The sequence below is a fragment of the Xiphophorus couchianus genome, chromosome 22 (genome assembly GCF_001444195.1).
Source record: "Xiphophorus couchianus chromosome 22, X_couchianus-1.0, whole genome shotgun sequence".
NCBI lineage: Eukaryota > Metazoa > Chordata > Actinopteri > Cyprinodontiformes > Poeciliidae > Xiphophorus > Xiphophorus couchianus.
Window position 1 is genome coordinate 25,073,854 of NC_040249.1, and position 27,756 is coordinate 25,101,609.

Genomic DNA, 27,756 nt, shown 5'->3' on the forward strand with positions numbered 1-27,756 from the left:
TAAACTCAGATTAACTAATTACTAGTATAAATGCTAACTACATAATTACAGTGAAATATTAAATTGCTGCTGACTTTGTGGTTTAAAATGTATAAACATGATTAAATTTGACTAGGCCGTCACAATAAGCAATAAATCAATTAATCACATGATAAATTAACACAAACTCAATCATTTCCATGATTGATCGTTTTTCTCTTCCTACCAAAACCTGGATGATTAAAGTCCGTTTGCTGTTTTGGTTTCCACTGAACCTTTTGTTGAAGGACAGTTTGTTTACAGAGGTTTCATAATTCATTTTATTTCTTTTTCTAGTTATTTTGGATATTTAAAATGTTTTCCAGTTCCAGAGTTAAATGGTCATGAGAATAAGTTCTGGTATTCCACAGCAACTTCTGATTTGTGGCCTAAATTTGACCAGGAAATGTTAAAGTGTTTCCTCCAGTTTGGGACGGAGGAATTTAATCATCTCGGGTAAAAATGGAGTAAAAATGGAAGCTGATTCACCTGTAAAGAAGGTGGAACATTTTACCTAAATCAAGAATAACTTAACTCCTCCTTATCTTCAGTTGGTGGAAATTCAATCTAATCAGCAGATTTTCTTTGAGAAATGAAGATTTATTATGAGGAAATGCAGGAAGTAGACTGCACCCACACCAGGTCACAAACCCTGAGGAGAGGAAGTGGACGAACCTGATGATCCTTTAATCCCTGCTGCAAACTGATATAATTTGATATAAAACTGTGTGTGTGTGTGTGTGGACTCTGGATTAAAACCAAGGCAAACACTTCATAATCCCGTCCACTGTTTCCACAGCAACTAATCAGCAGCGTCAAAACTGATTCAGTTTAAGGAGTTCTGACATCATAACGAAGGAGAACTTAAAGTCAGTAAGAATTATTCTGATTGGTTTATGCAGAGATTGATCTGCAGGCTGGAGCAACCAGGACTTTATTCTAAGGTCTTTATTACACATAAGCTTCTTTAGTCCATCTTGTTAAAGTGGTTCAGCTCCAACAGGTGTAAACACAACTAATGTGGGGCTCAAACAGATTCTACCTGCAGCCAAGAAATCAGACTGAATGTTTCTGCTGAGCCAGGAACATCTGGACATGTCGAGGATTTATGAACCCGGACAATTATTCTGACTACAAAATTATTCTGACTACAAAATTATTCTGACTACAAAACTATTCTGACTACAAAATTATTCTGACTACAAAACTATTCTGACTACAAAATTATTCTGACTACAAAACTATTTTGACTACAAAATTATTCTGACTACAAAATTATTCTGACTACAAAACTATTCTGACTACAAAAACCCGATGGAGTCTCAGATCGTTCTGAGTCCAACAGGAAGTCAGAGTTCAGTGATTTAATTAGGCCGGAGCAGAAACCCAGCAGCTTATGAAGGACCAACAAGAATCTGCTGAGTCATGCTAGCACCAGAGTGCCAAGTCACTGGTTGCTATGGTGATTTTTACCTGTGATTTTCAAGAGTCTAGAAATATAAGGAGGGTGAATAAAAGTTAAAGTAATTAAAAGTCTAAACTTTAATTTTCTCCAAAAGTATAAAACTCAGTGGAGGAATCTAAAACACCGAGAGGTGAAGGGTCAAAGCTACCAAGCTGCTCGTCTCGCGCCGCAACGCTAACGCATCAGAGTCCAACTTCCTTTGACTTGTTCAGGCTTCAGCTGTGAAGCCCGGCTGACCTACAGGTCCAAACAGGACTGGGTTTTCTAACTCAGTCAGTTCCATCATGAAACTGTTTATCTGAAGCTTCCTAAGCGTGTTGGACTTAGCATCCCCATGCTAACCTGATGCTAAGCTAGCATCTTATTCAGTCTGGACGACTGACTGGACATGAAGGACCAGGTGGGCCTCGATTCTAACCAACAGGTCTGCAGCTCTAGTTTGGATTTTATTATCTGAACTTGTGTTTTCTTATTGTTGGAAGTTGTTTCATATTTCTGCTACAGAGAAATAATTACTCAGCTCTAAATGTTACATTTCATCCACTCTTTAGCAGGAACTGTCAGAGTGTGACGTTATTTTTATTCCTGCCAGAGAAAACATTTGTTTCCTTTTTTTAAATTGGTCTCTGTCCTCCCCAACAGCAACTCCCACGTGCACGCCCACGCGCACGCCCACGTGCACGCAGAGCAGAGAGATTTCAGGCTTGTGGCTGGTGAGGCCAACAGAGCAGCAGGCTTTACGTAACCCAGTTGGCCCCCAGACTGTGTTCGGGTTGAATGGGGACATCTCACTGCAACACACAGAGAAAAGCCTTTCTGTGCACACACACACCCCGACACACACACACACGCCGACACAGATACACAAACACACACTAGTACCCAGAAAACGCTCACACAAAGGCGAGCAGGAACACTGTGTATCCTCCACACACATTTAAAGAGTGGAAACTAGGTTGGGACGTCCTGTTCACTTCTGCCCTCACAGCCAATCAGAGCTCAGCTCTGTTGCACAGCTCTGCAGGCTGTCGCCCCGTGTAACCTGCACCAAATGAGCTGCTGACCCTCAGTGTGTGTGTCCATTACATACATCAGATGAGCTGTGGGTCGTAATAATCATCACAGCGCGAGCGGCGGAGGATCTGGACTTTGGGTCAGTGGGACAGTCCAGATTTAGATGGAAAGAAACGCTGAATGTTTGGGTCCAATCAGCTGTGAAGGTCAATGTTCACTAAACTAGACCAGAGTCTGAAACTGGAAGTGATGGAAGACATGTGATCTAATCACTGCCGTGTTTATGTGTCTGCAGGTTTGAACCAGATAAAAAGGATGAGTCGGCATGGAGACAGCAGCAGCCGGACCGGAGACGGCGCAGCGTCAGGAACTGTCTGCAGACAGAACCTCTGTCAGCCGCCATGATGCAGCGATCCAACAGGCTGGAGCAAAACCAAAACATCAACACACCTTCTCACGGCGTTTCCTGGCCAGAAGGGAAACTGCGCCGGGAGACCCTGGAGGTCCGTAAAACACCTCATGGGTTTTTCTGAAACATCTTTTATAATTTTGGTTGCAGCTCCAGGATGAGCTTCATAAACTTAAGGTTCAAACATTTCCTGGTTCAGTGTGTTAACTGGCTTCAGAAGCATTTTTTCTTCTGACTGGACAATAAATTAGCAGAAACTACAAAAGATTTTTTATGCAAAAGACAGAATTTAAGATCCGATACATTCATAGGTAAAATATCAGCTTCCAGCAACACATCAGGTGACGGAGAGAGACGACATTCAGCTCTTTGCTCTCAGACGCCGTTTCACATCCAACCTGGTGCAACACAAACACGCTACAGAATAAAAGGATTTTCTTTCCAATGGTTTATACTTTGAAACACCAGCTGGTCCAAAACATTTTCTTCAGGACAAAAAGACCAGATGAGGTCCAGATGGAAACTCCAGTTTTCAGTTTCTGATCGTTTAATGAGATCGAAACGTTTTTTAGAACAATTTAAAAAACTTTTCCTCTTCACAGTTTGTCTTTATGAAGGATTCCTAGAAACTGTAAAACAACCTGATTAAGACGAAGGGAAGCTGCACAGATTTATGAAAACAAGCTGCAGGAAAGTTTTTGATCAGCTGATTTAACTTGATCTTCATCTTTAAAAGCTTTAATGTTCGTTTCTTTCTCTTTCTATCCATAAAATGGTCCAATATTTCCCTGGGATGCATCGTGGAAACAGAACTGTTGCAAACACTTGTTGCATAAACTGTAAATGTGCTGCTGACTGGGATTCAACAGCGGCTCTAATATGAATTTTATAAAACCACATCAGAAGCAGCTGGTCTGATGATGTCAGTCACCAGACGCTGAGGAGAAGTTTTACCCAGAGATCTCTCTGGCTGATGGCATCACTGCAGATGGTTTGACCCTGAATGGTCACCTGATCCGAAGGCCTCGAGGTTTTTAAATACAAACTTTAAACTGGTTTTAATGGGTCTGACTTTTCTCCTCCTTCCTGTTACTTCTTCAGCAGACAAACGGTTTCAAAGGGTTCTGGTAGCTTTACTGTTCAGAGTAAACGTCAGGAAAGAAGAGAAATGAGGGACAGGGAGGAGCAGGACGGAGGGACAGGGAGGAGGAGGACGGAGAGACAGGGAGGAGGAGGACGGAGAGGAAGGAAGGAGGAGGACGGAGAGACAGGGAGGAGGAGGACGGAGAGGAAGGAAGGAGGAGGACAGAGGGACAGGGAGGAGCAGGACGGAGGGACAGGGAGGAGGAGGACGGAGAGACAGGGAGGAGGAGGACGGAGAGACAGGGAGGAGGAGGACGGAGAGGAAGGAAGGAGGAGGACGGAGAGACAGGGAGGAGGAGGACGGAGAGGAAGGAAGGAGGAGGACAGAGGGACAGGGAGGAGCAGGACGGAGGGACAGGGAGGAGGAGGACGGAGAGACAGGGAGGAGGAGGACGGAGAGACAGGGAGGAGGAGGACGGAGAGGAAGGAAGGAGGAGGACGGAGAGACAGGGAGGAGCAGGACGGAGAGGAAGGAAGGAGGAGGACGGAGAGACAGGGAGGAGGAGGACGGAGAGGAAGGAAGGAGGAGGACAGAGGGACAGGGAGGAGCAGGACGGAGGGACAGGGAGGAGGAGGACGGAGAGGAAGGAAGGAGGAGGACGGAGAGACAGGGAGGAGGAGGACGGAGAGGAAGGAAGGAGGAGGACGGAGAGACAGGGAGGAGCAGGACGGAGAGGAAGGAAGGAGGAGGACGGAGAGACAGGGAGGAGGAGGACGGAGAGGAAGGAAGGAGGAGGACGGAGGGACAGGGAGGAGCAGGACGGAGGGACAGGGAGGAGGAGGACGGAGAGACAGGGAGGAGGAGGACGGAGAGACAGGGAGGAGGAGGACGGAGAGGAAGGAAGGAGGAGGACAGAGGGACAGGGAGGAGGAGGACGGAGAGACAGGGAGGAGGAGGACGGAGAGGAAGGAAGGAGCAGGACGGAGGGACAGGGAGGAGGAGGACGGAGGGACAGGGAGGAGGAGGACGGAGAGACAGGGAGGAGGAGGACGGAGAGACAGGGAGGAGGAGGACGGAGAGGAAGGAAGGAGGAGGACGGAGAGACAGGGAGGAGCAGGACGGAGAGGAAGGAAGGAGGAGGACGGAGAGACAGGGAGGAGGAGGACGGAGAGGAAGGAAGGAGGAGGACAGAGGGACAGGGAGGAGCAGGACGGAGGGACAGGGAGGAGGAGGACGGAGAGGAAGGAAGGAGGAGGACGGAGAGACAGGGAGGAGGAGGACGGAGAGGAAGGAAGGAGGAGGACGGAGAGACAGGGAGGAGCAGGACGGAGAGGAAGGAAGGAGGAGGACGGAGAGACAGGGAGGAGGAGGACGGAGAGGAAGGAAGGAGGAGGACGGAGAGACAGGGAGGAGCAGGACGGAGAGGAAGGAAGGAGGAGGACGGAGAGACAGGGAGGAGGAGGACGGAGAGGAAGGAAGGAGGAGGACAGAGGGACAGGGAGGAGCAGGACGGAGGGACAGGGAGGAGGAGGACGGAGAGGAAGGAAGGAGGAGGACGGAGAGACAGGGAGGAGGAGGACGGAGAGGAAGGAAGGAGGAGGACGGAGAGACAGGGAGGAGCAGGACGGAGAGGAAGGAAGGAGGAGGACGGAGAGACAGGGAGGAGGAGGACGGAGAGGAAGGAAGGAGGAGGACAGAGGGACAGGGAGGAGGAGGACGGAGAGACAGGGAGGAGGAGGACGGAGAGGAAGGAAGGAGCAGGACGGAGGGACAGGGAGGAGGAGGACGGAGGGACAGGGAGGAGGAGGACGGAGAGACAGGGAGGAGGAGGACGGAGAGGAAGGAGCAGGACGGAGGGACAGGAAGGAGGAGGACGGAGAGACAGGGAGGAGCAGGACGGAGAGGAAGGAAGGAGGAGGACGGAGGGACAGGGAGGAGCAGGACGGAGGGACAGGGAGGAGCAGGACGGAGGGACAGGGAGGAGGAGGACGGAGGGACAGGGAGGAGGAGGACGGAGGGACAGGGAGGAGGAGGACGGAGGGACAGGGAGGAGCAGGACGGAGGGACAGGGAGGAGGAGGACGGAGAGGAAGGAAGGAGGAGGACGGAGGGACAGGGAGGAGCAGGACGGAGGGACAGGGAGGAGGAGGACGGAGGGACAGGGAGGAGCAGGACGGAGGGACAGGGAGGAGGAGGACGGAGGGACAGGGAGGAGCAGGACGGAGGGACAGGGAGGAGGAGGACGGAGAGGAAGGAGCAGGACGGAGGGACAGGAAGGAGGAGGACGGAGAGACAGGGAGGAGCAGGACGGAGAGGAAGGAAGGAGGAGGACGGAGGGACAGGGAGGAGCAGGACGGAGGGACAGGGAGGAGCAGGACGGAGGGACAGGGAGGAGGAGGACGGAGGGACAGGGAGGAGGAGGACGGAGGGACAGGGAGGAGCAGGACGGAGGGACAGGGAGGAGGAGGACGGAGAGGAAGGAAGGAGGAGGACGGAGGGACAGGGAGGAGCAGGACGGAGGGACAGGGAGGAGGAGGACGGAGGGACAGGGAGGAGCAGGACGGAGGGACAGGGAGGAGGAGGACGGAGGGACAGGGAGGAGCAGGACGGAGGGACAGGGAGGAGCAGGACGGAGGGACAGGGAGGAGCAGGACGGAGGGACAGGGAGGAGGAGGACGGAGAGGAAGGAAGGAGGAGGACGGAGGGACAGGGAGGAGCAGGACGGAGGGACAGGGAGGAGCAGGACGGAGGGACAGGGAGGAGGAGGACGGAGGGACAGGGAGGAGCAGGACGGAGGGACAGGGAGGAGGAGGACGGAGAGGAAGGAAGGAGGAGGACGGAGGGACAGGGAGGAGCAGGACGGAGGGACAGGGAGGAGCAGGACGGAGGGACAGGGAGGAGCAGGACGGAGGGACAGGGAGGAGGAGGACGGAGGGACAGGGAGGAGCAGGACGGAGGGACAGGGAGGAGGAGGACGGAGAGACAGGGAGGAGGAGGACGGAGAGGAAGGAGCAGGACGGAGGGACAGGAAGGAGGAGGACGGAGAGACAGGGAGGAGCAGGACGGAGAGGAAGGAAGGAGGAGGACGGAGGGACAGGGAGGAGCAGGACGGAGGGACAGGGAGGAGCAGGACGGAGAGGAAGGAAGGAGGAGGACGGAGGGACAGGGAGGAGCAGGACGGAGGGACAGGGAGGAGCAGGACGGAGGGACAGGGAGGAGGAGGACGGAGGGACAGGGAGGAGCAGGACGGAGGGACAGGGAGGAGGAGGACGGAGAGGAAGGAAGGAGGAGGACGGAGGGACAGGGAGGAGCAGGACGGAGGGACAGGGAGGAGCAGGACGGAGGGACAGGGAGGAGCAGGACGGAGAGGAAGGAGCAGGACGGAGGGACAGGAAGGCGGCGCTGTCGATGCTCTTACCTGCGGCTCAGGTCGGCCACGTGTTCCTGGAGCCAGCTGCTGCTGGCCGCTGGAGGGAGACACATGGAGACACACAGATCCAGAGTCAGTGAAACATGATCGGCCCACTCTGAGGCGGGTCTGACACAGAACCAGAACAAAGTAACCGCTTCATTTTGAACTGTCAGCATAGAGACAGATTCTTCTCAGAATGGAAACTAAAGGCATGAAATTCAAGGAATATGAGTGGCTCTTAACCCGAGCCCTGAGGGATCCCACATGAGAAAGAGCAGAAACTGGAAATCTGCCCAGTTTCCCCCAGAACCAGCTAAACGTTGCAATTTAGACACAACAGAGATAAATCCTTTCACTTAGGAGCATTTTATCGTCCGTTAAATAAAAATATTCCTCTGAAAATCTTCAGCAGGAACTAAAATGAAATAAAAATGGAGCCAAATTTAAGAAAAAGGACTGGAAACGTGAATAAAACCTGGAAACCACCAAGTTAAAGTGTTTCTGCTGCGTCTGGGGATGAAGGCAGGATGAAGGTCCGACCCGACCAGAACCGTTTAACTGTTTGATCTGCAGAGGATCAGATGGATCTCACTGGAATATCATCTGCTCTCATTTAGGAAACTGACATTTTTACAAAGAATCTCTTTATTTTGTTCTTTAAGAGTAAAGTACAAAACTTTTACTGCCATTCTTATAATAACTGGACTTTACATTTTGTTTTGGGTCTGAGCGTCGGGTCGGGTCGGGTCGGGCCGGGCCGGGCCAGGCCGGGTCGGGCAGGTGCTGCAGCCATGAACAGATCTGTGCAGCTGCAGACGGAGAACATGTTTCTGGTCCGGCGCTGCAGGAAACAGTCAGAACCAGCTGGTTCCTCCGTCAGCTGGTTCTACCGGGTTGAGACCCTTCACCTCCTCGCTCCGCTCCAGAACCGTTCTATTCCTGGACCGGAGCGGCAGCGCGCCGCTCCTCCGTCAGCGCCGGGATAAAAATATCCCGATTAAACAGAGAGAAGTGAAGCCGCTCGGCTGCTGCGTCCACCTTCACCGTCCGCCGGGGGCCAGCGGAGGTCAAAGGTCCCTCACATCCTGTGCGGCTCTGGGTGTGTGTGCTGCAGTGTGTGTGTTTTGGTGTGTGTGATGTTTGTTTTGCCAGCAGGCTGAGTCAGTCTAAACAAACATTTTAATGGAGTCACTTATTTATGATACGTGAGCTGCAGGAGGACGGCCGAGTGTTTCAGCGCCGCGAAGCGAGGAGCAGCAGCAGCGTTGCATAACACACCGCCGGGGTGTGTGTGTGTGTGTGTGTGTGTGTGTGTGTGTGCGGCCCCCTCCCTTTGAAAAATGTCAGATGTTAAGTGATGTTGAGACTGCTCCAAACACAGCAACCAAAAGCTGAAACACACACACACACACACACACTCTGAGCTCATGCATCAGTGGACAAACTGTGAGTCAGTCGGGGAGAAGAGGAGGAAAAACAAGAGGAAAACTACTGGGGAAGGAGGGAGAGGTGTAAAACGGAGAGGAGGAAGAGAAGAGCAGGAAGAACTTAAAACAGCAAAGAAGACAAGAGGGAAAAGAGAAGAAGAACAGAGGAACTAAAAGAGGAAACAAGAAAACGTGGAAAGGATGAGGAAGGAAGGAGAGAAAAGAAAAGGAGAAAAAGAAAAGAGGTGCAAAAGGAGAGAATGAGGAAAAAACAATGTTACAATGCAGGAGGAAAAAAACAGATGACAAAAATACAGAAAGAAGGGAGGAAAGAGAAGAAGCAGTGAGACAGGAAAAGAGGATGAGAGAAATTACAAGAAGTCAGGAGGAAGCAAGAGCAGAAGAGAATAAAAGAGGACAAGAAAGAAAGGAGGGAGGAAAGCAAAGGATGAAGTCAACTGGAGAGGAAGGAACAGGAGGACGAATGAGGACAGGAGGAAATGAGAATAGAGAGGAAGAGGAGCAGCGAATGAACTGCAGAGCAGGCTGAGAGTCATTTATGGACCGGGACTCGGAAGATGCCGAGTCTGTGGTTGCCATGGAGATTCCCACCATTTTCTGAGCAGCTTTCCATGAGGAGGGCGACCAGAAACATGGGAGGGAATTTAACCCCCAACCAAACTACTGATGAGGGAAACTTTTTATCAACTCACTGAATAATTACTGAACTGATTTTATTCTTATTCTGTGTTTCAGAAACAAATTAATGAGAACTTTGGCTCAACGTCAGACGTCAGCTTCCTCTGGGTAAACTCACCAATGATCCTCTGGAAACACTGAAAACCAATCAGCTGTCAGCATAATGCTCTGGAAAACACTGACAACCAATCAGCTGTCAGCATAATGCTCTGGAAAACACTGAAAACCAATCAGCTGTCAGCATAATGCTCTGGAAAACACTGACAACCAATCAGCTGTCAGCATAATGCTCTGGAAAACACTGACAACCAATCAGCTGTCAGCATAATGCTCTGGAAAACACTGAAAACCAATCAGCTGTCAGCATAATGCTCTGGAAAACACTGACAACCAATCAGCTGTCAGCATAATGCTCTGGAAAACACTGACAACCAATCAGCTGTCAGCATAATGCTCTGGAAAACACTGAAAACCAATCAGCTGTCAGCATAATGCTCTGGAAAACACTGACAACCAATCAGCTGTCAGCATAATGCTATGGAAAACACTGACAACCAATCAGCTGTCAGCATAATGCTCTGGAAAACACTGACAGCCAATCAGCTGTCAGCATAATGCTATGGAAAACACTGACAGCCAATCAGCTGTCAGCATAATGCTCTGGAAAACACTGACAGCCAATCAGCTGTCAGCATAATGCTCTGGAAAACACTGACAACCAATCAGCTGCTGCGTTTCATTTGATTTCATCTGATTTATTCACTGACAGAGGAAAGGCGCCGCCTCACTCCAATAATCCCCCCAAAATATCACAAAGGCTAAATCATTCTATTCCCCAAAGGAGGAGGAATTACAGGCTCTGCTCCACCAGAACCGGACCGGACCGGAACCGAAGGAGGGGTCGGGGCTTACCGTCAGAGACGTAGGAGAAGGGCTTGTTCCTGACGGAGAGCAGAGTCAGCAGGTTGAAGAACAGAGCGACGAACGTCCCGACCAGCAGCCGCCCTCTGGGGACAGAAACAGATCTGTTACCCGCCGACCAGGCAAAACATTATGACCACCTGCTGCTCTCCTCGCCCTGACCCGAGGAGGTGCAGGGAGAGCTGTGGCACCTGGTACCAACAGCAGCAGAACCGTTACATCCTGGTAGATCTGACATGTTTCATTATACATGAAGTGACCTGTGGAACTAAAACTTTTCATCAATATTAAGAAATTATTAACTAAAACAAGCTGTTAGTCAGTTTTGTCTCATTTCACATAGAATAAGGCATTGGCACTAAAAACTAGACTGAATTACTTGGTAATACTTTGTATTTTTGTAGGTGGTACAGAAACATCCTGATGGACCCAAAGCTTCCCAAACCATCACACTCATCCCGCCTAGAAGCCCCGCCCACCAGGTAATGGAAAGGAAACGTCTGCAGAGAGCAGAGGGGAGGATTTATCTAATCAGATTAAGATTCATTCATTCCAGGATCAACCAAACTCTCGTTTCCTCCACTGGAACGACTGCTTCCAATCCCAAAGTCATTTTTTGTTTTCAAAGCAGTCCAGGTTCCTCTGGTTCTTCCTGCCCAGCAGCTGCTGGGAGACAGAAGGACTGATGATGATCGCTCCCACTGCAGAGAAACCACAGAGCTCAGACTGCGGCATCCGCAGTGCACAAAGCAGCGTTTTCACAGGTCCTTCCTCCCATCACTGCTTCCAACAAACTCAGTGCCGATATTTGCAAAGCTTCATTTTAAATAACATTCATGGTGCTATTGCATGTTTTTTTTTGTTTTTGTGTAATTAATGAACAAAAACGTCATCCTGCTACTTGAACATCCTTTGCATTGCAGCACATTATTTCCTAACTACACAGTATTTTCTGTAATAATCTTTCACAGTATATAATTCTTAATCTTGTTTTTAAACATCTCCTCCATTCTCTGACCTTATCAGGCATCTTTTCTGCACAGATACATTTAAAAAATCCAGTTTATGACTATAAAACCTCCAGGACACAAAAACAAGCAGAAACTCTTCAAATCAAACTGAAACTGATTGATTTACATCATGTAAGCTGATAAAATCACCACCAGTTCACAAGTAGAACAAGAAGTAAAAAACTCCACCAATAATCCAATTAAGGGACTAAAAAGGAGCCAACAGCCCCCCCCCCCTCACAGGTCAGATTAATCAGCACAGAAATGTGGGTGTTGCTGTTCCAGCCAATCGGACGGCTGCTCCGGTCCTGAGGAGCCAATCACGTTGAGACAGAAGAGGAAAGGAGAGATAAGACGGCGAGGGTTTAATCCTGTCACAGGTTAAATCTCTGGGCTTCAGGTTATCAAAGCTGCCATTAATCAGTTCCATCCCACAGAAAGACAGAGTCACCAAACGGGTTTCATTTCTACGATTTATACAGTTTTTAGTTATTTTTTTTTAGCTATCCAGATCGATCTCATCTGTATAGATCCTAGCAGAGACAGATGCTCACTACAACCTTTTTCTGGACCACCAACAGATGTTTATGACAAACCGACATCTGGGATTTATCCACGACAGGAATCATGGGTAAAAACTCAGTATGGTAGAAATTTAAAAAGAACCACTTCTGTTTTCATTTACCCTGAAACTCTGGGTTGAGTTTCTGACATTTCTGACTGTTTCCAACAGTAAATATCACATTTCTCATCTAAAACTTGTTCACAGCTCATATTTTATATGCAGCTGTTTAGAAACAGGCAGTAAAATACTTTAATAAACAAACTAAAATATTTGTACTCATGTTCTTTAAAGGGTTTTCTTCTGATATTTATGAAAATTGCATCCCTTCATCCATCTTCACAACATTTAATTTCCCTTAAGGATTAATAAAATATTTCTGAATTGAATCTGAATTTTGAATCCAGTGTTAAGAGAGCAGAGAGAGAACTTGCATTATTATGCTGTTATAAATATATTACTTTAAAATGGTCTGAAAACAGGAATATTATCATTTATCAAAATAAATGTTCAGACAATTTATTATCCAGCAAAACCTGTCACTGTGACAAGGTGTTACCTGGCTGAAGATTACGGAAAGTAAGTTCCTGAAGGAAAATGTTCCTTAAAGTATTTAATTTATAAATTAAATCAGCAACAAAGTTTGGAGAAAATATTTACAAACTGAAGAAAACACCTGAGAGCTGCAACGAGCTGTGGATCAATCAGATTCCAATAGAAACAAAAAGAAATTTCCTCCCGCGCCGTGTGACTAAACAGTTTTAAATGTGGAGGAACACACACACACACACACACACACACACACACACACCCATCCCAGTGAGACTGAGGGAGAAGACGTCAGCGCTGCCACTGTTCCTCTAAATGTAATTCTGTTTGCTGCTCTGAGTGACCCAGTTGTTTGGGATGTTCTGTTCTCTCAACAGCTGGCACTCCCCGTGTGTGTGTGTGGGTGGGTGTGTGTGTGTGTGTTCATCTCAGAGACACACAGGAGGGTATCATGTCTGTTTATTTTCCGTCCTCCTGTGGGAATGTGTGTGTGTGTGTGTGTGTGTGTGGAGGGATAATACTTACGTGTGGACCTCCGGCTGCTCCACGAAGCGCTCCACACTAAAAACACAGAAACACACACAGTGAGTAAACAACAGCGGCCGGTCGGATCGGAGTGGGCCCGACCCGGGTGTGTGTGTGTGTATGTGTGTGTGTGTGTGAGACAGTGATGGAGACATGAACCGAACAAGAGGAGACAAGGAGACAAGGAGCAAACATTCACACACACACTGGGAAAAAGCAAACAGGTGAAAACACACACACACACACACACACCTCATCATGGCTGATGGTATTTTCAGTGAACAAACTAAATTAATTTTCAGGAGGTAAAACTTCAACCTCCCTCCAGTCTCAGGATTGTATGGAAACCAGTTTCATATTTTATTCTTGTAATCATCTTGGTTTAGTTGGGGAACGATAAGCTGAATGTCTGAATGTTTTTCTCTTTGTCCCCATGTGTGTGTTTATTTAACAATAATTTAAAATCATCCCAATTTATAAACTCGACTCGTTTTCAACATTCGCTCATTTATAAACTTTTTTTTTTTTTTTAGATTTTTAAGATTTTTTCTGCTTTTGCTTTTCTGTAACACTTTGGACATTATTCGGACATATTCAGATCAATGTGCCATGCCAATGAACTTTCTGTCCAGACTTTGACTAGGCCACTAAATCATCATTTAGCTTTTTTCAGCCATGTGTGACTAAACGGTTTAAATCCACAGCTGGATTTAAACTCAGCTGGAGTTGTTAGGATCATTTTTCTGCAGCAGAACCTGGCTGTGGTTTGACCTGAAGGTCAAACACTGAAGGTCGAACGTTAACCTTCAGGATTTACTGAGAAAAATTAACAATTTCATCAACTACAAAAAAATCACGTCTACATTAGACATCAGGATCAGTGTGCTAAAGACCCAATGGGAGTATGCGCGTGTGTGTGTGTGTGTGTGTGTGTTGTGATCTCGGACCACTGAGCCCTCCCCTCCCTGAGAAACGACCTCAGGACGACCCCAAACCTGACGCCAGGAAAGGTGTGAGTGTGTTACACTGACGATGCGGTGGCATTCCTGCAAACATCCAGGTTCACCAGTTAACACACACACACACACACACACACACATACAGAAACATTCAGGGTATTCAGGTGACACCTGGAGCCGGGCAGTAAAACACATCCCGACCCACCACTCCTGGTTCGATTCTACATCCAAACAGAACCGGGTCAGAGGTCAATGCTCCACTAAAGGCTGTTGCTGTTAGTTTGACTTTGTTCATCTGCTGATCAACAACTCTAAAAATTATTCTAGAGACGGCGGCCATCTTTACTGCAATAAACGCAGCGCTGCTGGGAGACGGCTACGTTCTTCTTGCGCGAGTAGCAAGAAGACTCGTGACACGTTACTCGTGTGACGTAAACTGTTCACACAGAAGTCTGACCTCATCACATTTAATTTGTAGAACAAAAACCTGTTTTGTTGGGGTTTTTTGCTGAAATTGGATTTCAGCACAAAAAAAAAAAATGAAAAATGAAAAACTCTAAATTGGTTTCCAACAATTTAGAGCAAAAACATCTGCAAATGTTTTATCTATTAAACTACTGTTAAAAACCAATTTTGGTTTAAAGTTGACTTTCTTAACTCATAATAGTTTTATATTTTGTTGTTTGCACTAATAAAATGATCCTTGGTGAAGTTGTTTCCCTGTAAGGTTCGTTCTGATCAGACCTCAGGAGCTTTAATGGCGCCGCTCTGTTCAGGAACAGGAAACAGGATCAACCCAACGCCGCCCAGTTGAAAATGTGTAAAAAGTCTGAAAACAATTTTATTTCCTATCTCAGCAGAAAATCCTGCAGAAACATATATATCTTTAAACAGAAAACAGGAAAATGTTATCTTTTCTCTAAAGATTCATGATAAAACTTCATCAAGAAAACTCATTTCTGTCATTTTGTTTTAAAATGTAAAGCAAAGGGCATCAGAAACTCAACTAAAACAGGATTTCTGTGTGAAGCAGGTCAAACAAATAAATCCAGGTATTATTCCAGGTCTGTACCTTTCCTTCAGGATGAACAGAGCTCCCAGCTGGACCAGGACAGTAGAGGCAAAAACGGCCAAAACCTCCAACCTTTCAAACCTGAACAGGAGAAAAAAGACACAAACTGGTGGATCCATTCATCTCCAACCTGCTCAGACAAACATTCAGAACACGAAGCGAAAACCTGAGAGACCTCAGAGCGATTCTTCCAGACATCACCAACATCTGGAGCGGATCCGGACTGAGGTGATCTAATCTCATGTTTGGCTTCTGACCTGAGGAGATTCCTCACCACAGAGTATCACTTCAAAAACACTTCAGCCTTGTAACGTGTTGCTTCATCGCGCTGGGATGAATAAAACTGGGTTCAAACCGTTTAAAGACGTAAAAATAAGCAATAAAAGTCTTAAATCTTCCCCTGAACAGACAGGAAGCGAGTGAAGACGAGCCAAGACTGAAGTCATGTTTTTATACTTTTTAGTGGCCGTTAAAAAGATGAGCTCCAGCTTTCTGCAGATTGATTCACACCAACACAAACCATTAATGGAGGAAAGATTGATGTCATAAAAGCACCAACATCTAACAGGCAACAGGAAGATAACATGAGCAGAAACTGTTAGGTGAGAAAGAAGTTGGTGGTTTGGTTGCTTTCACTCCTCCAGCCATGTGTCGAGTTTTACGAGACGAATGTTTGTGATTCGCTACTAGATTGTAAACAGATCCTCATTTGAGGAAGGCAGACAAATGTTTATACATGTGATGTAATTCATATAAATAAGTGAGAAATGCTGCACTTTGCAGGCGTTGTGGTTTAGATATTTTAGAAAACAGTCAAGGACTGTTAGGCAGCTAATTTGGGATTAACAATCTGGTTTTGGAATCAGAGGATTTCAGGAAGTCGGTTTGGAGGTCACGTTATCTGGTCTAGTACAAACCTTCTTAACATGGCTATATCATTTCAATTAATGGAAATAATAAACAGTTTTATCGAGTTCTGAAAGTTTCACAGATTTTCTTCTCCAGAGAGAAAAATCTGGATTAGTTTCAGGATTTGTCCAGAATCTGGGAGAAGAAGCCGACAGCCAATCAGAAACCGGCTCAGCGACGGGAATCCAAACATCCCGGCTGTTAAATCTGGGAAACCACCTCCAACCCAGAACTGACATTCAGTTACAGCGGTTGCCGACCTTTGACCTCCTCATATAGAGAGCAGCTTAGCAAGCGTTGAGCTAATGGGGTTAAGATCGACGCCGACTGTGATCCGATGGGCCGCGTGATTGACCCGAACCGAGGAGCTTCTGTTTCTGCTAAATGAAGTGGAAATTGGTGAAAATAACCTGAATTTAATTTCCTGATGACTAAATAATAAACCCTGAAGCCCAGAAGAACCGGCCCGACGTGCTGCTGCTTCGGGTTCAGGATGAGCGGTTCTGTTTTAATGAGCGGTCCGCTGAGCGCCGAGGCTAATCTCCACGCTGCATGTCACCGATCCAACGACCCATTTAATACCAACAAACTGAAACCGAGTGTTTCTAGGACTGCAGCCATGTTTGTTTACAGACATCCCACCTCTGACCTCAACACCGCCCCGGCCCGGTCCGGTTCAGATTGTTAAATCTCTGATCCTCCACACACCAGGGGGGAAACCAATGACTGCGCTCTCATAATCCAGCCTGCAGGTTTGCAGAACCAGAGATCTGAGTCAGAATCAAGCAGCACCGTTTTCACTACTTTCTGTTTGACTAAATGAACAGAAGTGCTCCTGTTATGACCAGCATTTTTGTTTTGTGCCTGTAGGAGATTTGCCGATAGAGTCCAGATGTTCTGCTTCTGGCCTCAGAGGTTCTTTAGAGAACCACCAGAAAACCAAGAAGCCCAGGTCAAAGGTCAGAGAGGTTTAAAGCAGGATGATAGTCTCTGACCAATCCGCCATCTGGACACAGAGACAGGATGGACGTCCTGCTAACGGTTTCACCTTTACGGTTTTCACCTAAACTGTAAAGGTGAAACCGTCAGCAACTCCTGAATTCTAGGAAACGACTTTGTTGAAGCCCAGTGAGAGCAGAAGACCAGTGGTGGGTTTGTAAATAAACCGGATGAGTGACCCTGACGAAGGTCACAAGTCGAAACGCGTCGGTTTTCAAATGCCGTTGATTCCTGGTGTTTGTGGCGTCTGGGCTTTAGAAGAGTAGCAGGTCACCACAACTCAGCAGACAGAAGCTACGTCCAGATGTCATGAGCCACACAAAGGTTTTCAAATATTTACATTTTGTGCCTCTGGTAAGGCTCAGAGGGGAAAGTTCACTGTGTCAGGAATTATTCAGCAAATGTGTTTCCATCTTTAGCGCATTAACTGTTTTGCTGAAACCACCTGGAAACGAGGAAATTATTCCACATTTTGCTGTTTCTATCAACCTTTTCTGATGCGATACTTGAAAATGCACATTTTAACAAACGTTGATGATGATCACATCAGATAAAATAAAACAATATCCTCCCAGATGACCTGGAGGTCTAATACCTGACCACAGCTCACAGCCTGCTGCAGCAGTGGCCGGCTTTCAGAGTTTACAGCTTTACCAGGCAGCTGTGCATAAAGACTGCAGCTTCATGCTGAAGCAACAGGCTCGTCCATAAAACAGCAATAAGCCTGCAAAGACAAGCTCATCTTTAAGCTGAAGCTGGTCTATCCATCAAAGATGTGAGTTTAATGACTGAGGCTGGAAACTCCAGGAGGAACACACTGCAACCTCAGCGGCTGATGAGGGGCAATAAAGTTGCTCCGGACGTCTCCAGGTTTAAATCCAGGCAGGAGGGAAGCAATGAGCTCAGTGACATGTAGAAAGTGGAACATCATCGTTTATGTCCAGATTTACTCCGTCCTGCTTCTTCTGGTGCAGAATCATGACTCTTGTCTCACATCGGTGACGTAAGAGTCGGATAAAATACGACATGGCTGTTCAGGCTGCAGACGCTTTGGAAACAATCGATTCAGTTCCTCATATGGAAGAGGACAGATCAGATTGGTTTAGGTGGAAAGTAAAATGAGAATGGGGCCGATCAGTCTGCTGAGGAAAAGTGGCATTTGGGTCAAAAATGGACAAAAAAGACAAAGTGAACTTGGGTCAGATTTGCCTGCTGAGTGAATGTTGCCAAACAAATCTGTCAGGTTTTGAGGAAAATGGGAAACTTAAAGGTGTAAACAGAGATAAACGGCGTTAAAGCTGCTCAGCTGAATCTAGAAGAGTTCATGTGATTCAGATGGAGGAGAAGCAGAGAAACGGTTCTGAATGCGGGAAGCTGCTGAAGACGGTTCTGTTGACCGGCGAGTTCTAACTGAATGGACCGGCCCGCGATCCGGAGATCCAAAATCCTGCGGGTCGTCTGTGTCAGTCTGCACACAAAGCGACGTGAACGCCCACAGATGACTCCAGCAAAAACTCCCACAAAGTGCTCTTTGTTTGAGAGGACTGGCTGCGTGCTGCAAGGTCGGAGGTCACGCTCCGCTCCGCCTAAGGCTGATCCATACGGACACCATGTAGAAGAACCTCCAGCCTGGCTGTGACTGGAACGGACCCGTCAGCGGAGGAACAGCGCCGCCGCTGAAATCTGTGAGAAAGGATTCACTGGGAGGATGAAAGCGACACACGAGGCGTTTGGGTCGCTCCAGTTAATGATGGTCAGATTGATGATTTTAGGAAAACAGAATTAGAGCCGCCACCTCATATTCAGGCTGACGGCGCCGTCACAGCAGAGCCCAGAACCTCTGATGCCGACGTCTTCCTCACTGTGGTCAGTAGAAACGGCTCCGTTCGTCACGGTGTGATGGGCCATGCTTCCTCTGAACGGTTCTGGTTCTGGTTCCACTGGGATGAGTCCAGACCTCACTGCGCTCCAGAGCAACACAAACCGGGTCAGCCTGATGCAGGTCAAAGTTCATTTACAAACCCACCTCTGATCTGCAGGGAGAAAAACTCCTTGCTCAGCAGGAAGATTTTTATTTTATTTTATTTTAACTGTCATCAAGACACAAATATTACCAGGCAAAAAAATCTTAAAATTATAAAATAAAAGTCGTTTTAATGAAAGGAAAAAAAACTTCACCAGTTATCAGGGTCTGATGTGAGAATAATTTGATTCTGATGTATAAAAGATGAATTATCTCCATATTTGTGAAACTAATACCAAAATAATCATCATTCCTCATTTTAATTTTTATTATATTTCATGGAGGAAATCTCACAGAAAGTCTCACCTTCCTCTGGTAATATTAAACTTTATTATCAGTTATTATAACTTTATTCTGCAACTTTATTTTTGCATTATGATTTTATTCTCGCTTTTATTTCTATTCTTGTACTATTACAGCTTTTTGACTTTATTTTTATATTATTATTACTTTATTCTCTAAATGGAAACAACAAAAAACTAATTTTCTTGGCCTGCCATGTTCTAGGTTTCACTGTAGATGTTGGAAAAAATCCAGATTTTTTTCCAGAAGCAATAAATAAACAATATTATTAATTTGAAGAAGAATATTATTGCTACAAAATAACAACTTTGCTACTGGATGATTAAATGCTGTATAATCTGAACAGCTTTATCACTGAGATTAGATTATCTGTAATTAATCCCAGAGAAAAGAAAATCTAACTATTTTAATCAGTTTCAATTATAAAAGCCTTTTTTTAAAGGATCATTTCTACCTGTTGTCGACACTAAGAGTGAAAAGGAGTCAAGTAGATTGACCATATTATATCTGCCGCTCTCCTGCTTTCCTCCGTTTCTCATCTGCACTCTGTGACCTTTAACCTTTGGGTATTGCCATTAGTGTCCAGTGGGAGCATCTGCTGCCCTGAGACGCTGTCCAACTGGTTCAATGTTGGACCAGCATGAAAAATACAATTTAAAGCTCTTGGAATATATAAGCCAATAATTAATGCTCTCTGAACCGTCCTTCGCTTTACGAACGCTACGCTCACTGACGTTGCCATGACGATATCAGCGATACTCTGAGCAGGCCTACCTACTGCAGATTAAAAGCCGACTGAGCGCTAAAGGTCCGGTTAGTTGTGGTTCTTTAAACCAATCAGTTCAACAGAAAAATAAAGCTTGTAACAATAAACCAGATTTAGTACAAATGGAGCGGAATAATTCCTGGAAAGATCGTTTTTCTGCTGCAGCGGCTTAGATGGAGCTGGAGAAATCTGCTGCTGAGCCACTGGGAGACCATCAGGACGCAACGTTACACACACACACACACACACACACACACACACACACACACACACACACACACACACTGGGGCTTTATGGGACTCAAGTCAAGCTGAAAAGCAGATTTCCACCTGATTGCCACTCCTTCAAACCCTGGGGTCAGAGGTCACCTCTTAGGATCAAACGTCTTCTTATGGACAAACAGACAGCGACTGAAGCAGCTGCACAGGCCGGTGTGTTTGTTTCTTGGTGACCCGGTCCGTTCTCTGAGATTTTATCTCACTCTTTGGGTTTTATTAAAGTTTAACCTCAGCATTCTGTACCAGGCCCGGTTCTGGAGAGTCTCGGTATAAAACACTGACATCGTTTTAACTGAAACATCCACTGGGTTGTCCCAGTGTATCATCAGCCTGGCGGGCCACCAGGCTTTACTCGACCCCCACCAGGCTGAGCATTACTCATTTATTATAAGTTCATTTATCCAGCAGCAAAGACAGAAAAAGAAACGGAAACTTCAGCTAATAAAGAGGCAAATCATTGATAAAGATGAAACATCTGAAGTACAAAAATTATTTTCATTTTCTTTTTATGTTTACCTTTTTGAAGACTTTATAGTTGGTGTTTGGGTATTGTTATTGTCTTCCAGTAACACATAATTACCTGGTGATATTTTCACATTTCCTGTCAACTAAACATTTTTGAACTCAAAAACAAAAACCTGGTGGAAACACCGAGCGCTGCTACGACCAGGCTTAGCAAGTCTTCTGGGGAAACCCTGAACATGTGTGTTACCACAATGCCAAGAAGGAAAGACATCAGCAATGACCTCACATTACCTAATTGATTCTGTCCATCAGTGAAGTAAATGAAAGAAAGTGGAATATCAGCTCTAAGAGCTTCAACCTGCAGAGTGAACTCACCCGAATGAGTAGACCTGACTGGGCTTCTTCATCGTCACCCAGGAGCTGATGAGACAGGTGATCAAACTGCAGGTGAGAGGAGGAAGAGCAGACGGAGCGAGAGGAGAGGAAGGGTGATGGCAGGGAAAGAGGAGAACAGGTGATTGATGGAGGGGTGGAAGGCCAGAGATGAGAGGAGAGCGGATGAGAAGAGTCAGTGAGCGACAAGTGGAGAAGAATCACAGAACCAACCCACAGGGTCGGCCAAGGGTCACCTCTGACCCAAACCCACGTTAATGACCCGGGTACTCACCTGAACAGGTCGAAGATGGTGAGATATGTGTAGGCAGTTAAAGCTGTAAAGACAAGAAAACACAGAAACAGTGAAAACCTCAGAGCTTTTAACACTGATGGTGAATCGTAGATCAAATCAGTAACAGAAGCTTTTACCTGACATTTCTATAACACCACAGCATCATCTGTAAGACTGAAGCTGCTCTTTTATGAGTCTGTATTAATCCTCATCCCTTCACTAGAAAAAACTCCATCATGGCTCAAAACCAAACTCTGGTTTAAATGGTGTTTCCTTCTTTCACAGAACCAGGGATGGTTGTGTAGCTTCAGTGAAACCATCGTTTAAATCTGATGTTTGTGTCGCAGTGGATCTCTGATCCTGGTGGCAGTTATGGACCGCTGCTGGGCACAAACAGATGAACTCTACAAATACTTGAGACTCCCTCTGAAATAATTTATAACTGCCTTTTTAATAGTTCAAACACCAAATATATCCTAGCATGCAGAATGGAAACCATCTTAGCACTACCACAGAAGCCAACATTTGCAGTCTTCCTTATCTCTACGCTCTGTGATCCACACTCAGCAGACAGGACAATGATTGCCACTCCTGGATTGTTTGCTTTGAAAACAACAACCAACAGTGTCAAGTATAATTGCATCTAGATAAGTTGGCTTCCCAAGCTGCATTTTCTTTCTTGTGATAAAAGAGATAAATAATAGAGATGCTGAGTGGTCTGGGGAGAAAGTTAGAGCCGAGGTTGAGATGGGTTGGATGTGTGCAGAGGAGGAACTGAAGATGCTGCGAGGCAAAGAGGGCTGAGGGATGCAGACGCCAAGGCTTGGAAGGAACCTTAGGAAATGGGATCATCTTTAAGGTTTACGTCTTTCAGACCACATCAGTGCCCAGGATTTATTAGGCAGGTTAGCAGAACCAAACTATGGTTGTACTGACGGGCCACAGCTGCTCAGGCGATGAGTCTGAGCACCAATGAGTCTGGAAACTGGATCAGTTTTATCTGAGTCAGTTAGTAGAAAGCAGCCAGTGCAGCAGGAAAGCTGGTGGTTCAGTAAGTTAGTGAGTAAACCAGAAACTAATCAGTCTGTTAACCAACCAAACAACGAGACCAGCTTGGCTTAAATACAGCAAACCTGCCCGTCCATCTGTCAATCTTTCAGCCCGTCTGTCTGCCGAAACGTCCGTCTTCCGGCCTGTCAGCTTTCTGTAATCAGGCTGTGCCGTGGGGGAAGAGGAGGCAGGATTAGAGCGGCTTTGTGCTGAGAGGAACATTTTGTTTCCCCACTAAAAGAGTCCATGTTGGCCAACCTGACGCCCTGTAATCCTCCTGACAGAGAGGCCCGCGGCAAAGACCCGCAGAGACTGACAGAGGGGGGCGGAGAGCGGCAGAGCGACAGGCTGGGAGGGAGACAGATGGATGGAAACATCAAGGCAGATAGACGGCACAGAGAGAGAGAAGTGAGAAGGCAGGAGACAGGATGATGGACAGACTGACAGAGGAGAGGTGAATGAGTGAGAAAGAGTGTGAGAGTCTGGGCAACTGATGAAGAGGAGCGGCAGAGTGGAGGAAGGAGACGAGAAGAACGGAGCAAACTGATACAAAACCGATAGAAACAGTTTCAGAGCTGCAGAACCAGGCACCATCGATGAGCCTGAACCACAGCTAATTGACCTGTTACCATGGTAACAGCCGTTGAGTTGAACCCAACTTTCAAACCAACATCAAGGATTTCCTCCAGAACCAGAGTAACTGACGGAGCTCTACAGGGTTCGGTCCAGTTCATCTTATAAATCCTTAACCAGGATGGGATGAATTCCCATGAAACTCACCTAAACGCTTCAATAATCAACCAATAAGGACCACAGGCAGGTAAACATTACAGGAAACCCAGATTATTACTGGAAATGGAAAAATGATTAAATTCTGGAGGTGTTGGCAGGATTCAGGCCATCGGCCCGAACACATTTCTTTTGTCTGAAACTTTTAAAACTGGTTTCAACCAAAAATCATATGAAAAAATCCAAATATCGAAACAATGTAATGACATCAGAAACTCTGAGGGACAATATTCAGTTTATGATAAATCAGTTTCCATCCAATTATTATGAACATTCTGAGTAAACTTTAAGATGTCGCATAAAACAAAGGAAGAAAAATAAAATGTGAATTTGTGATTTTTACTTGCTGGGTGCGAATCAACCAGTGTAGTTTTATCAGAAGCTGGGCATGGCTGTAATAATCCAGATGCAGATGGAGAACACGTCTCAAAACGCTCCTAAAACTTTTAGATGAATCCTTTTCCCAAGACGTGTCTAAAGGCCGTCAGACTCTGGTCCAAACTGACTCGGCGAACATCAATAACCTGCTAATGAATTTTCACACGTTACATGGCTGACTTTCTGCCTTTATGCGGCTATTGTGGTCATATTCTGTGGTTTGATAATCTGAGAATTTGTCAGGAGAAAAGCAAAACATCATAACTCCTGATTCACCAGGTTTCCAGATCAGAAGATCGTTTTACGTCTTCATGTTCAGTCGTCTGCTTTCGCTGCATCTGCCTGTTATTGTGATCTGCTGCAGCTCATGTCTCCACAGGGATCAATGAGGTTTGATGTCATTGTGTTGTGTTGAATTAAAAGCTGCAGACAATAAAAGCAATAATAATACAAACGCTGACATCACAGTGACCCTGAAACAGGCCGGGTTCAATCAATGGACGGGTTACAGTTTCCCCTCGCTGTGCTCGGATAGTTTTACATACAGTCTCTCTTTCTCTCTCTCACACACACACACACACACACACCCCTACACACACCCAGCCAGGCTCAGGTTCTTCATAAGACTCCAGCTTACAAACACTGACACCCAGAGGACGAGTGGAAGTGACACCAGAGCAACAAACAGCCGGCGAGACGTTCGTCATCTACAACTCACAGATGGGCAGAAAGCTAAACTGAAGACAGAGAACACACATTTTATGATGTCCACACACACACACACACACACACAATGAAAAGAAAATATCCATCAGACGATCGATGGAGAAGTTCAGTCAAACTACTCTCTAGCCATCTGCTTTTCAGTCCTCACTTCTCTTATGTCCCCAAGTTTCCTTCATATTTGACTTCTTCTGAAAGATTAAACTGCTAAGAAGTGAGGTGAAAGAAGATTCGACAGAGAGAGGGAAGGAGAAAGTCAAAGGGAAGAAGGAGAAATGAGAGGAGAAGCAGGAGGATGAATATTTAATGCTGTCTGCACATGAGCAGCCCAAACATCCAGGGAAGAGTAAAGGAAAGTGGAGGACCGAAGCAGCGATCATGTGCAACAGTAACAGACGCATGAAGACTGAGCTGGACGTTTATTCACCACCTACAGACCCTCAGGCTTATTTACCAAGATCTGTTGCTTTAAGCTAAAAGAATCAATAAGCTGCTTGAGCAACAAGCTTCATTCACAATCATTGGATGGGAAATGATTGTATTTATGGATGCACTGATATGAAAATCTGGGTCGATATCAATATTAATATTCTCATTATGGTTGGTTATAAATATAATAGGGCCAGTACTAAAACGAATTAACTTGGATTAATTAATCACATACATTTTAACATTTATTTAGACTCTAATGGTATTTATTGTACAGTAAATAAAGAGGAAATGGGGCGGAGAGAGAAGGAAGACATGCAGTGTATGGGTCAGGAACTGAACCCAGGACCACTGGGTTGAAGACCACAGTTTCTGCACACGGTACCAACTGATCCAGCTAGCGCCCCCTACAGTACTCGTCAAAGATTTTAGTGCAATAAGTTGATTTTCTGTTTGTTTTACATAGAAAAATCCCAGGCTTGAGTTTTTGTGCTGCGTTTCTGGAACGGCTGTAAATCTGAAGCAGGTTTATTTATGGGTGCTTGTGTTTATGGTTTCTGTACCGTAAACCCGAAGGATTCATTTTGTTTTTAGATATTCTGTTGTGTTCACGTCTCTCCCTGGGTCGTTCTGCTGACGGCCCAGTTTGGCCCAAGCTTCAGCTGATGGACAGATGGACTCACATTTGGTTAAATAAAACTTTGGTGTACAGAGGAGCCTGCAAGGTGTCCGGATTCCTGTTCCAGAAAAGTAGGCCCAAACCATCAGCCCTCCACCACCGTGCCGGACAGCTGGTATGAGGTGAAGGTGCTAAAATGCTTCATCTGGTTTCTTCCGTCTTCCCTTCCAACCAAAGTCTGTGCTGAGTCAATCATGAGGACTATAGAGGCAGCAACAGATGCTTCTTTAAGGTCACTGCTGCAGCAAAATGCCACATCTCCTGATTTTACAGCAGTGCTGTGATGGTCATTTAATCAGCTGAATCTGATCTGGTTTGGTCTAAATGTAGCTTATTTTTGCATAAACTGATCCAAACCAGGAAGCAGCAATAATAAAGTTTTTTTATATTCTGACTAGTTCAGGGTCCGTCGTCTTATCAATCCGGTCATAAATGAAGAGGGAATCAGAAACACGGAGGGGAGGAAGTGCTAACCACAGCAAACAGAGGCTTAGTGGCATCGGTTCCGGTAAACAGTAAACTGAGACCCACAGAGCGGGCCGTGGTGTCGGGTCAGCTCTTGTGATGTGCAGATGTAAACTAAAAGCTTCTATCGAACGTCTCAACTGCTGCGGTGACGAGGATCCCCAAGGACGAGGAAGAGGAGGAGGACAGAGATGAAGAAACGCAAAGTGCTGATTGTTTAGAAAGAAACCTGAAACTGGACCTGAAGGACGGCCAGACAGAACCGAACCCACCTGACAGACTCCCTGATCCCTGCAAAGATACAACATGACGGGTCACAACAGCAAACAAGAGCTTTTCTCTACATGTTTAAAACTGAAGAACATGACTGATTAAACACACAACACACACACTGTAACCACAACACACACACTGTAACCACAACACACACACGCACACACTCATCATCATGTCATCCTCAGTCGATATGAAACCGGACCGAAGCTCCAATGCCTCCATTTATGTGGTGAAACAGAGACTCTGATCTCAGGCATCTGTTGGGACACACTAACCGCCACAACCTGCTCCACCCAATCTGCAGACCCCCTCAGCCGTGACCTATGACCCTGAAGTCCCTCTGAGGTTGTTAGGATCAATGTAACATCGTCCATTAAGACCAAAGTACTACCCAGAGTACTGGTTTGTTAAAGCAGCTCATGTTAAACAAGTGACCCTCTGTGGAGAGACTGGACTCTCCTTGGGTTTCTACTGAACCTCAGATCGTTGGTCAGACTGGTTTAACTGGTCCTTTACCTGGTCCAGAATAAATGTTAAGGTTCCCACATACTTACTTCACTCTGGAGGTACGTGTGCACTTGAGGTTGACTCAGTGCGGACGTCCACTGACACGGACATGCAAAGGTCAACTTTTACTACCATGATGCGTATTTGTACTCAGTGTCACATAAATGATCTCCTTCCATTAAGGTCATGGCTGAAACTGTGGGAAATGAAGGAATTTGTCCAGGAAATCGGTACAATCCGCAATAAAAACTCGACCAATGACGGTGAATGCAGAATCCACGTGGTTCAACGAACACGTACAGTACACTGGAGTGTATGGGAGCCTTATGGCTGTTCATCCAACTGAAAGTCCAGTAGATTCTGTTTGACTGGGGACCAAAACTGCATCATCTGCTCCACCTCCAGCTGCTGTGGTTCTCTTCCTGTCTGCACTGAGTCAAACCAACCTGTTCCCCTCCTGGCCTGTGGGCGCGCTGCACCAAGAACCACTGAAGGAAACGACACAAAAACCTCTGAAGACACTGAGAGCAACTTCCTTCTTCACCCAATGGAAAGTAAAGTGGAGTGGCGCCAGACTTTGAGGATTTCTCTAACAAAAAACCATGAATCATTTCTCCCGCTAGTGTTAGACTCACATGTTTGTTTTGGTTCTATTTACCCAGAATGCCATGCGCTGTAGTCCGCTTAATGCTTTTGGTCCACTTGGTGTTCACATATACAGCACCACTTCAACCAAACTGAAACCTAGGTTCATAGTCAGACCAAAGTTTCTTGGTCTGCATCAGGTTTGATCGCTGATCCCAAACGAACCGGACTTTCTGAGCAAACGGACTGGAGTTGGAGTGAAGCAAACTTAACAGCTGGTGGGAATGCAGCCTAAATCTGTTTGTCACCAATCAGTCAAGAAAACTGCAACAAGATATT

At 46.2% G+C, this 27,756-nt stretch overlaps 1 protein-coding gene and 1 long non-coding RNA gene across 2 annotated transcripts in view; one reads left to right on the forward strand and one right to left on the reverse strand.

The window, feature by feature from the left end:
* slc30a6 (solute carrier family 30 member 6) overlaps nt 1-27,756 on the reverse strand; it is a 52,120-nt gene that overhangs the window by 7,561 nt on the left and 16,803 nt on the right. Inside the window, exons 5-10 of the mRNA XM_028007051.1 lie at nt 21,537-21,579; nt 21,245-21,310; nt 15,126-15,206; nt 13,095-13,130; nt 10,440-10,534; nt 7,408-7,456 (exon numbers count right to left, since the gene is read on the reverse strand). Of these exons, the coding sequence (XP_027862852.1) occupies nt 7,408-7,456; nt 10,440-10,534; nt 13,095-13,130; nt 15,126-15,206; nt 21,245-21,310; nt 21,537-21,579 (370 nt within the window). The remainder of the gene's footprint in view (nt 1-7,407; nt 7,457-10,439; nt 10,535-13,094; nt 13,131-15,125; nt 15,207-21,244; nt 21,311-21,536; nt 21,580-27,756) is intronic.
* On the forward strand, nt 1,277-12,684 carry LOC114138081 (uncharacterized). The gene is made up of 3 exons (XR_003594150.1): nt 1,277-2,703; nt 2,793-3,000; nt 10,853-12,684. It is a non-coding gene; the product is annotated as an uncharacterized LOC114138081 (long non-coding RNA).